An 11,551-nucleotide genomic window follows, 5' to 3' on the forward strand; every position below is an offset into this window, starting at 1 on the left:
GAAGAGGGCCAATAATCACTCCGGCTAGCATTGATGAACAGAGTTCAGAGCCAATCGAGTTGGGCGGGCGGGCGCATTCCAAAGAAGGTGGAGGCGGGCGGGCGGGCGGGCGGGCGTTCCGTTCGTTCTGTTCCGTTGCCAGGGCCGCGCTGTTGCTAGGGCCAGGGCAAACCGCGGCGGCGGCGGCGGCGGCGACTCCCGCTGCCTTCCCGGTCTGCCGGGCCCGGTGTCCGGCTGGGCTGGGCTTCCCCCAGGCCGAGGCCATGGTGAAGCTGGCTGCCAAGTGCCTCCTGGCAGGTGAGCCCGTCCCCCTCCCCGGCGGCAGGGCCCTAAAGCGAGATCGCGGCGCTGTGCGTGCTGTTGGGGGAGGGGGGCGCTGGGACGAGGGGCGGTAGTGGCGGGTGGCACCGGTGGCAGCCGGCTGCCGTCGCGGCCCCTCGCCGGGGGTCACCCCGCCGGCAAAGCACGTGGGGGAGAGGTGGCGAGAGAGGCGGGGGGTCTGTTGTTCTGTCGGGACCGAAATGGTGGGAATCACGATTTTATTGTCTCCGCGCTTCGCCGCGACGTACGGAGAGTCGCGAGCTGTGCTGTGGGAGGGTGTGAAATGTAATCTTAACCACCAGGAAAGCAGCGGCCGGATCCCAAATAAAGCGTATTTTTATGGGGTGGAAACATGGCCTTAAAGAATAAAGGGATCAGGCTGAGTCCTGCCTAGTACTGGGGGATCCCTGTGTGCTGGTGGAAAGATTTGTGGCAGAAATTAGGATCATTCTGCGACTGTGACTGAAAAAGCCTTAGGAGAGGGTAGAGGGAAAAGGCATGTACCCTTCACAAAGGCTTCTCTTTCCCCAAGCAAACCGTAGGTTAATGTGGAAAAAAAGTAAGGTGAAGACACCAGTTTGTTTAGTCACGATGACTTACAGAGGTGAGGAAAGTAAATACAGTTGACTGTTAACACTATGGGGAGAAAACTTCCCCCCCCACACACACACACTTAAGTTCTGTGCAGCCTCAACCACAAGCGCAATGTCGTAAAACATTTGAATGAGGACAACTCTCAGCTTTAACTCCTTGCTCCAAACCAGTTTTCTTTCATCAAGAATAAAATCTTTTTGCGTCAGAAGTAGCTAACCAACTTGCACAAAGGCCAAGTGCAATCTTTGGCAAAGGCAAAAGAGTTAATCTCCTTCAGCATCTCCCTGATGCCTCTGTTGTGACAGTTACTGTGGACAGCATGAATATCTTGCCCGTCTTCTGGGTCTGCGGCTTATGCATCATTTTCCATTTGGAAGTCTTGTCCCAGTACACAGGCTTTGCTGAAGTCTTTCAAGTTTTGTCATTTAATGTTAGCAAGGCCAATTCCATGATCATTTTAAATGAACATAGGTTTTCTGCGGATGACCCAGTTACATGCTTAGGCCTAATTGGGTTGGGAGCTGCCTTTTCAATTCTGTGCAGCGTTCCTAAGTGCTAGGATAATATCAATATATTATTAAAAATAATACATGAAGGCAGCAGGCAAGGCAAGATAACTTCTATCTCTTCCAAAAGAGACCAATATAGTGAAAGGGCCATAACAGATGAATAACTACAACAAACTAAAGGGAACAGGAGAATACAATTACATAGGTAGGAGCAAAAACATCCAGAAGTGGAACAAGGAACTCTTGTGTACCCAATGAAATGATTATGAAGGGTAGAGTGGCTTACAGCATTGGGGGCTGCAAAATGGTCAAGGAGAACAACGGAAAAGAGCTTGTATTAGCAAAAGAGAGATTAATAACTTGACAATAGGAAGCAATTCCTATGTTAGTTTGAGGGTAATACACAGTCAAAGATATTATTGCTGGAGCTTACTGTGGAGACACTGTGAAAGGTTTGCGTTATGGAAAAGACAGTTAGCAGTAGTAGGCATTTTTGAGACATATTACAGTTTCTGACAGAATAGCAGAACTATGGATGCAATAAATACTGTGAGATGCAGCATTGGCAGATGAGACCAAACTAAATGAAAAGAGAAAAGAAAATTATTTTGAGAGAAATGTAGTGAAGTAATGGGTTAAGATGATGGCTAAGAATAAGATAAGAGGAAGACCAACTGGGGCTATCACACTGTAAAAAGGCAACAAATTAGATAGGAATTTGCACTGGATGTTGGAAATAAAAGAACCTCGCACAGTTTGGAGCAGTGTGTACTTCTCTATCTCATCTTAGAAAGACAGATCTATTTGTCTGTTGAAATACAGAGTAGCTTCCTCTCAGAACAGTGTTGTCTCCAGCACAAACTTGAACTGATCAGGGAACAAGCAAGCTGACTTACCAGATTTTCCTGTCTAAATATTATGAGCCCAACTCAGCTTAAAAGAAGAAAGCACACCAAAAAATGTTTAAACATTTTTATTTTTTGGTTGATGCATCTAGGAGAAATTGTCACTAACCAAAGTACCTTTCCTCCTCTATAATATCATGTGAGAAGAAAAATTCCCAATCTGCTTCAAAACACAGTCTAGGAAACTGGAATAGGGTCAAAATATGCCCATATGTTGCTTTGTTTATTAATGATGTAAGATAAAAGAATTGTATTCCAGGTTTGGCTGTCATGAATATTCCTTCAAGGCTCAAACTATAACCTTGAGAGATTTAATTCCTTATTCCTGCCCATTTGAACTATCTAGGCCAGTAAAATGAGATATGAAGCAAGGATAAGCCCTTTGGGAGCATTAAGTTAACTCTTCATTTTTCAGCAATTATGGTGTACAGTATGTTTCATGAAGTGATTTGGGCACACAAACTCTGCAATTCTCTGCCACTGCATTGGCTCTTAGGGAGTATTGTAATAGTGGGCCAAGGTAGGGCAGCTTTCCAGTTTGCTCAAACTGTTGTGCAAACCAAACCAGTAAGTCTTGGCTCTAAAAGAGCAAGCACTAAAGCTCCCTGATTTTGCTCCCAGGTAGGGATGAATCAGGAGGACCTTTCTCTCCAGCCAATGACGTTTTCTCCTGTTATGTCCAGGATGCAACTAATGAGACAACAGCAGCACTGAGTCAGCAAGAGTTGCTGTCTTAGCAAGCTCAGCAAGAAGAGTTCATGGGGGAATGTTACCAGCTTAAGAAACTTTGCAGAATAAAAATGATCTGTCTCTTCCCTGAACTCAGTGTATAACAATGATTTGAATTTGAGGAAAACATGTAATCTAAGGAGAGGAAACAGCTTCCTATGCAGCCCCGTCCCTCTTATCCCATGTCCGGGAAATGCTAATCTTTAGGTAAAGGCTATAGGCTAGACATAAATTTTAGAGCAAATGGCAATTCTGCTCTGATCTGGGGACCCTTTATTGTTGCTGACAGAGCAGAAATCTGAAATCAGCCTAATATGCATAATGGCAATATTCATTTCGCCATGTAGGTAAGCCTTTTTGATTGTTTTGTGCTTCTTGTGGGAGTTATATTACCTGTATTCAGGTTATAACGTAAAAGCTACCTCTTATGGCATTTGATAGGAATGGAACTGAGGGAAAATAAGCTTCTATAAGATTAAACAAAAATCTTTTCTATTTTTGGTCTCACAGGTGATCCAGCTGTGGGGAAGAGTGCTTTAGCCCAGATGTTCTGTAATGATGGGGCCCATTTTCAGAAAAATTACACACTGGTGAGCATAAATGAGACAAGAGGATATCCAGCAACATTTCTGAATCGCATGAGAGAAAAATAAGAAACTCTCAAACAAAATGAATAATGTCAGTTTAAGTTGAGGCATTGAACGTGGGGTCCTGTTGTAGGGTTTTCTTTCTCTCACATACTACATTCTGAAGAGAAATGGCTTAGCATTTTAGAAGTCTTTGCATTATGTAGGGGCTGGCTTCAAAGCTTAATGCAGAGTCAACCAGTTAATTTTTATGATTTTCCTGCTGAATCAATGTTTTCACAAGCTTTTGTGGTCTTGGAGAGCTACTCCTTTAGGGAGCGCTCCATGAAAAAGCATTGCTGAAGGAGAAAGCTATTCATTCCAACTATTAAATGTGTGTGTGAACAGTGTGCTTATCACTATGCAAACATGAAGATGTGCTGCATAGCCCCAAGATAATTATAATCTACAGAAACTGTTCGCTGATGAAGAGGATGCAGTTTGCAGTCTTTCAGTGCAGGAATCAATGGTGATGACTAATCAGAAGCAGGATAAAAATAAAAGTAAATATAAGTAAGCTAAAAAAAAAATTTGAGAGAGAGAGAGAGAGTGTGTGTGTGTGTGTGTGTGTGTGTGTGTGTGTGTGGTGGGGGTGGGGGGAAGGGGAACTGGCATATGTTTATTCATTGAAACAAAGATGGAAACCAGAAGTTAGTGATAGAAATAGAACAAACAAATGAGCTACAAAGCAGAATGAGATAAAAGGTGGAAGAGGGACAAATTACCATAATCCCATATGTTAGCTGATCACATGGCTGGTGCAAAAAGTTCTAAGGCATGTTTTAGAGCAGCAATGTGATAGTGAATGTAGCCCTGCAGATTTTGACTAACACCCATGTATATAACCCAATTTCTGGATGTTGTTTCTTTTCTGTCTTTTTTCCTTATTAGAGCAAATCTACATGGGTTTGACATGTAAGTAAGAGTACGTTACCAGAGCTTTGTGGAGTATTGTAGAGTTCCCAGCAGTATATGTTTGATGGAATTGTAATGATTCACAAGAATTGCCTCAATCCAATGCACAGTTGGTATGCAGTTAGACAGGCTCTTAAAAACTCTTCTGATCCTTGTTTTCCTGATTCTTCTTGACAGACAACGGGCACAGAACTGTTGGTGAAGGCCGTATCGGTTCCAGAGACAAGTGATAATGTGGTGAGTTTTTCTGTGACATAAATTGAGTCAGAAAGAGATGTCCAGAGCTCAGACCTCACTTTTTGTCTCACTCTGGTGGAAGATCCCCCTGCATGTTCATAAGGCCATTAAGTTGCATTAAGGAAATGAGGCTGATCTATCCAGGGATAGTTTAATCTTGGAATGTAAGTTTTATGTACTCGTATACAACATGACATTTTAAGCCAAAGCTGCTGCCAGCTTTGTAAAGATTGTGTACTGTCCTTTAGGACACTTAGGCTTAGTTCATGTTTTTTAGAACAAATAAGCCCCAAACTTCTGTAATTCTTTTTCCTTAATGCCTTATACTCCCACTAATGGGTGTGTGTATGTGTGTATAATTTTATATAAATAATAGAGGTTAGCTTCTTACTATCCTGCTCCACACACCCTGTTTCCAGTAGGGGTGTAAACCAGGCTCGGTGCCCCAAAGGTAACCCTTTTATTGTTTATACAGGAAAAATAGCTATTTCTTTTCTCATGCTGTCTGAACTGGCAGTATTCTTGGTGTGAGGAGCTTGTCCCTTAGGGACATGGCACTACTGTACTGAACAAAATTCAGAAGTGATGGGTTCCAGTATTTACTTTCTAAACCTTTCCCTACACTGCAGTTTTCCTGCCAAAAGCCTTCTTTCTCCTTTTGCTTTCAGGAACTCTTCATTTTTGACTCTGCAGGTAAAGATTTATTTTCTGAGATGCTGGAGAAACTGGTAAGTATTATGTAACAGCCCTCTTCCAAAGAAGTGCTTTTGCTTTGAAGAGCTGAACTCCCCAGTCTGGCAGATGTAGCAAACTTTGTCTTTAGCATAAATGGGAGCAACTACTTCAGTTGCCAATGCCTCCTTTTCTATCTCTCTGAAACTTGGAAAAATACTAGAAGAAATCTAGGAAGGAATGCAGGTGATCCTTCAATTTCTTACAGAAGAAATAGGAATATTTAACTGAGAACAGCTGTGTGCTGTTGGTTAAATTTACTTTTCTTAGAAAAACATTCATTTTGCTACTACTCCAGCAGTGGGATTTTTGCCATTATAGTGATCACTTTGATCCAACAGGACTCTTTCATGCCAATGTGCATAATACTGCCCTTGATTTTTCCTTCACTCTGTTCATGTCCTTATCTATACAGTTCTCCATTGTATTATCTCATTTCAAAAGGTAGGATCAATTAGTTGATGCAAGATGAGACTTCACAGGATGGCTAAGTCAATGTAACGATTCATTCCACTACAAGGGGCAATTCCACTGTTCCCCTTACACCAGGTCTGATTTGCAAGGGACCTCTCGGGAAGCTGCTTCCGCTTCTCAAACTGGCAAAAAAGCATTCTACTTTTTTCTCCTCGATTAGTTTTGTGCTGATTCAGAATACAGAATCAGCTTCCCAGGGATCAGGAATGAATGCTGGAGCTGGTACAAATAAAGGAGTGCAACTGTGCAGACAGGATGGGGAGAGAGAGCGAGACCAATGCTCTCAGTGGCAGTTATCCATTTAATCAGGTCAACAGAAATATGAAACCCCAGCCTGGGCATAGGGCTCTTGTATGTTAGATTTTTTATTTTTGTCTTAGCATCTGTGTTTACTCTGCAGATGCAGACTGGCTGTTGACCACATCAGTTTCATTAGAACTGACAACACTCTTTTCTTGCTGTGCAGTGGGAGCAACCCAACGTCCTGTGCCTTGTGTACGATGTCACTAATGAGCAATCTTTCAAGAACTGTGCCAAGTGGCTGGAGAAGCTGAGGGCTCAGGGAGCTGGGATGCATCTTCCAGGTAAGGAATGGATAAGATTCTTTTTATCTGCTTCCCTTTTGCATGGCAGCAGCTGTTCCCATTGAGATGTGGCGTAGAATATGTATTTTAAGCCAAGCCCAGGCATGGCTTTCTCCAACTCATCTGCTTTTATTGCAAAGCAGACAAGGCACAAATATGTTTCAGATGATTCCGTTGTGGAATCTTTTCTAGGTAGTTGTAGTCCGTTCTCCCCACCCCCAACTTTTTCAGCACCTTCTACAAATGTTCTGGCATTTATTGCTAACAAATCAGCATTTCTGGGTTGGGTTTTTTCTTTGTGTGTGGGGTTTTTTTTCGTGTAGGTGTCTTAGTGGGGAATAAAACAGACCTGGTTGGTCGTCGAGTTGTGGAGCAGAAACAAGCACAGGAGTGGGCTGAGAAACACGGCCTGGAATACTGCGAGATGTCAGTGGTGAGTATCTTCTCCTTTCACCATCTGTGGAAGTGGGTGTCTGTAAAGTTATCTCCTCTTTCAGGTGAGGAGGGGTAACTGGGGGCTTTGTTTTACTTGTTTGTCTTCTAAGTCGCCCTCAGTTTAAATCTGTCTTTTATGAAGTAGCTAGAGTAGAAATAGTCAAATGCTTATTCCATTTGTCATTCACAACTTTCTTATTTCTTTACAGAAGGAGATGAAAAACTTTGAGGTCCCTTTCCGCATCCTGGCAAAGTCATTCCACCAACTGTACAGAGAGAAGGTGGAATCTTTTCACTCACTAGTTTGAGGAATGTGACTAGGATGACATATTTAGCCCTTGAGCTTCTTCTAGTGCCCAGGCTGGAATACAGAGAGAAGATAAAATATGAGATTTTTGTTTTTTCATGGTCATCTTCTGGTATTTCAAAATAAACTGGAAATAAGCATATGGAAAGACAGTCTTCTACAGTTGCTACCTCAGCATTCCTTTCATGTCCCCTGAGTTGGTTGTCTGCTCCCTGAAAGTCTGCTTGGTTGGAGGAGGCAGGGAGAAAAAGAGGGAGAGCAGAATGGAAATTGCTAGCTTTTTGCTTTGATATTGCCTTGTCTCTTGTCTGAACAGACTTCCTGCTGCTGCATAGAAGGATTTGGAAGTTTTGAGGAGAGAGGAAGCTGACAGGATATTTTTCAACTTAAGCAACCTAGCCCCAGTGCATATGTTGCAGGGCAGGATTGCTCACACCCTGCCACTTGAAAAGCACTTTCAGTAGGAGACCTGTGCTCCAAAATTGACACATGGAAACTGAGATGTGTGGGGACCAACCTGGATTTAGGCGTGCTTCTGGGAGTGCCCAGAGCTTGAGGCCTGTTTTAATGGTGTTATTTGTATCAGTTGTAGGACTGTTACACTGATGACTAATAACTGTCTGACTTCTAGAATTGGTTCTTTTCTCCAGCGTGGCTCACTTCCTCTGCCTGGTAGAAGCTGTCTGTCTTGCATCTGCACTGCTGTCACTTGGTAACGCAGTGCCCTCTGCTGGTCCCAGGTCACATGCTTTCTCAAGAAGCTACCCTCTGTTGAAGCAAGCAGGACTCCCATCCAGTCATGCCCAAATTGCCTTATCTGCAAAATGAAGTCATAGTAAGAAGACCTCTTTTATTCTAGAGACAAGTCCAGCACTTTAAAACAAACTATCTTTTCTTTTTTCCCTGCATTTGTTATGTGTTTTTGTATCACTTTTTTTTTTTTTTTTTTTTGCAAGGGGTCAACTGAACTTGGCAATGCCTTATTCTCACTAGGGTCAGTTCACAGTCCCTCACTAGAATCAGAGTCGTCTTTGTTGTTAAACTGTCCCTGCCTATCCTTCTGACATCACTAGTGGAAATAGGATTCAGGAAGCAAAAGACAACCTGGCTAAGTTATTCTGAATCAGGGAAGGGGGTATGTCTGGCTGGAAGTTTGGTGTCAGACAGGGTAAAAGCTCAGAAAGAACTTCTCTTTTTTGTGGAGTACTGATGTTGCATGTGTAATGATTTGTTTGCTAATACAGTATGTGAAAACAGCCGTGGTACTGTATTGCAGCTGGGCCTGAGGAGTTCAAGACTGTAACCTTTCTCTTCTCCCAATATTGTTAACCTCCCTTGGGCAAGGGAAGATGAAATTTGTGGAGAGTAATCACTGAGTGATTTTTTTCAGGCAGGCTTTTCAGGCAGGCTTTTCAGGAATCTGTGTTTCAAAACTTATATGTATATTTTATAACCATTTTTTATATCCATTGCTAGGACAAGCACTTCGGACTGAACATAAGAAATGTCGCTTGCAGATGTTGTAGCAGAGTTTATGAAGTACTTTAAAAATTTGGAAAAGCAGCTGGGCTTATTTCACTGGCAGCAGTATGTTGATGCTGGGAATCAGCTAAGGAGCATGAATCCCAACAAAAGGGGTTGAATAGATGCTAGGCCCATGAGAAAAGGAATGTGTCCTTTTGCAGGAAGCCATCTGAATAAATGACAGAACACGCAGGGAAAGCTCTTACATGCTCCAAAAAAGGGAGGACTCCTCCATTGGCTAAGGGTAACTAGAAAACTCACTCTTTTTTGACTTGGATTAGCATTACTGTGTGGGGTTTTTTTGTTGTTTTTTTTTTTTTTTTAATCTTACATGGGTTGCATTGTTAATCTTGGGAGTGTCTGCTTATTTATATGGGCTGAGTGTAGACTTGCCTGAAGATGCTAGCCACTTCTGACTAATAAGAATAAGAGTTATTTTGGGTACTGTGCTAATCTAGTTAAAGAACTTCTCTGCTAAAGTTTTGTTTTGATTTGGCAGCTCTTTTTCCCCCAAATTCCACTCATGATATGATTACAACATGAGAATGATATTTTTTCATATTGAAAATAGCATGTCAGGTGTGTCTGCCATCTGTGACATGGTGTATGGGGAATATGAATGGCTGGGGAATGGGTGATAAAGTGAATCCTGTGTGATCTTTAACTGGGGAGTTCAGTCTCCCTGCACCAGAAGGACCTCCCATAACTTTGAATAAGCTGTCTCAACCCATCAGTAAGATGAAGGTGGGTGAACATTGTTTATTAAATGAATGCAAAAGCTGGAGGATCTCATTAATGGAATGCTTGCAGTGGTGATTTGTGATTTATAGGGAAGCTGCTTTTGAGAGGTTAGTGAAGAAAAATGCAGCCCATGCAGGGAAAGATATATTGCCTGAGAGAGGAAATGTATTATCTAATTAGCTAGCAGTAGGGATTCACCCACTGCCCCTTTCCTTCTTTCCCCAGGCCATTACTAGAATTACAAAAGAGGTTGTGTCTAAAGCATGTTGGCAAACTTGCTTTTTTCATGACTATTTCAAGCACTAATGTAGACGTAATTTAATGTCTTTCAAAATAGTATGTATGTCTGACCATAGCCATCTCAGTCCTTCCCAATGCATTTAAAAGGCATAATATATTGTCCTTCCTGGCTAATGTGTTGTATAATACCAATATGGTGCAAGTGCTGTTTGTTGCTGTTTTCCTAGTCTATGTGTGACCTTGGTTGTAGATGCTGGTGGTGATGAGTGGGTGGGGACTATGGGAGCCAGGTAGGGGTAGGCTGTGGAAAATAGTTTTGTGTCCGTGTGAAGGACCTTGGGGTAGTGGGTAGGTGAGCTGGACAAGCGGGATGAGTAAGAGTCTGAAGCATCATTAAATTCCTTTCACTATATCTACTAATTGTTGTCGTTGCATCTATAAGGTGAGGATGCTTGTTTGCTGCTTATAGCCATTAAATCTGTCTGACTTATGGAGAACAGTGTGAGGAAGGCAGAAAGCTGAGCAGGAAGCTTGTTGTCTTTTTATAGCTCTTCTGCTTTGTCCAGCTGTGCAGTGCTGCAGATACCCAGCGTGGATGTTTACAACCTCGAAGAGCCCCAGCCCAACCAGAACAACTGAAACTTTACAAGGAAGGAGAGGAAACAAACAGGCCTTTAACTGTCTTTCAGAGATGCATAGTCCTTCAGTCTTTTCTTTCCTGCCTGCTTGTATGATTGGCAAGAATGAGCTTTCCTCCTCAGAGCCTCTCCTTCTTATCTGCCTTTGGACCTCATGATTCTGCTCCACAGAATCCCTGATCCCTGCCCTGCTTTACTTAGCTTGATATATCAGAAGCTGGGTTTTCTTTTTGTTTTGATTTGTTTTTCGTTAAGTTTTTTAGATCCTTCTAATTTCTCCGCTAACGACTCTTAAGGCTACAAGACATTTCTTCTTAGGGAGATTAATAAAAGAAAACAAAAGTGGAATTTTTAGTCAAATTGTTTTGGAAGAATGAACTTTAAAAAGGTGTCTGACTTTCTGAAATTTTATTGGAAACTCATTTTTGTAAAGCTGTAATATTAAAGATGCTTTAATGATTTTTATTCTGTCTTGTCAAGCCTGCTAGATACATTCTACTTTGGCGTGAAATGCAGGATGTAGAATTTGAGAAACATCAGGTTTTGCTCTAGGAGTTAATAAGAGTTTCAAAGTCGATCTTACTGTGATAAGATCTCTTCAATCTTAACAATGGAGTGATCACTGCTGTTCATAATAAAGCATTAAATATACCGAAATGGGGCTGTCAGAACAGTTTCTTTTAGAGATTTGTTCATTTTAGAGACTTAAAACTTAAGAAAGGACATCTTTTGGAAAACCGATCTGATAAATGACACTGCTTCGTCCAGGGTTATTTTTGATATAACTTCACTGACTTAAAGGGCTGGATTTAGTCTTTTATGCCAATTGACTCCCTTGGGTAAGCTTCATTTCTTTACCGCTATACATCTTGGACTGATCTAACCTGATAGCAAAAGACACATGATGTTGTTGAAAATGAAATACTGCCTTGGGGCAGAAGGATAAACTGTGTGGCCTCCTGAGGTCCTCCCAGCAATACTTTCTATAATTCTATTAGATTAAGTGGGGAAAGAAGTAGCATGGAAAGCACAAAACAGGC

General features: G+C 42.0%; 1 protein-coding gene across 1 annotated transcript; it reads left to right on the plus strand.

Moving 5' to 3' along the window:
- Positions 1-67: 67 nt before the first annotated feature.
- IFT27 (intraflagellar transport 27) lies at positions 68-11,168 on the plus strand. The gene is made up of 7 exons (XM_026118003.2): positions 68-297; positions 3,569-3,648; positions 4,777-4,836; positions 5,505-5,564; positions 6,509-6,626; positions 6,950-7,059; positions 7,271-11,168. The coding sequence occupies exons 1-7, from the start codon at positions 264-266 to the stop codon at positions 7,367-7,369; spliced, it is 561 nt and encodes a 186-aa protein (XP_025973788.1). The 5' UTR covers positions 68-263; the 3' UTR covers positions 7,370-11,168.
- Positions 11,169-11,551: the final 383 nt, after the last annotated feature.

This window comes from Dromaius novaehollandiae, chromosome 1 (assembly GCF_036370855.1).
Source record: "Dromaius novaehollandiae isolate bDroNov1 chromosome 1, bDroNov1.hap1, whole genome shotgun sequence".
Taxonomy (NCBI): domain Eukaryota; kingdom Metazoa; phylum Chordata; class Aves; order Casuariiformes; family Dromaiidae; genus Dromaius; species Dromaius novaehollandiae.

Coding starts and splice junctions, on each gene's coding strand:
- IFT27 (XM_026118003.2), top strand. CDS start 264: ATGGTGAAGCTGGCTGCCAAGTGCCTCCTGGCAG. Junction 6,627..6,949: donor AGCTGGGATGCATCTTCCAG/GTAAGGAATGGA, acceptor TTTTTCGTGTAG/GTGTCTTAGTGGGGAATAAA. Junction 7,060..7,270: donor AATACTGCGAGATGTCAGTG/GTGAGTATCTTC, acceptor ATTTCTTTACAG/AAGGAGATGAAAAACTTTGA.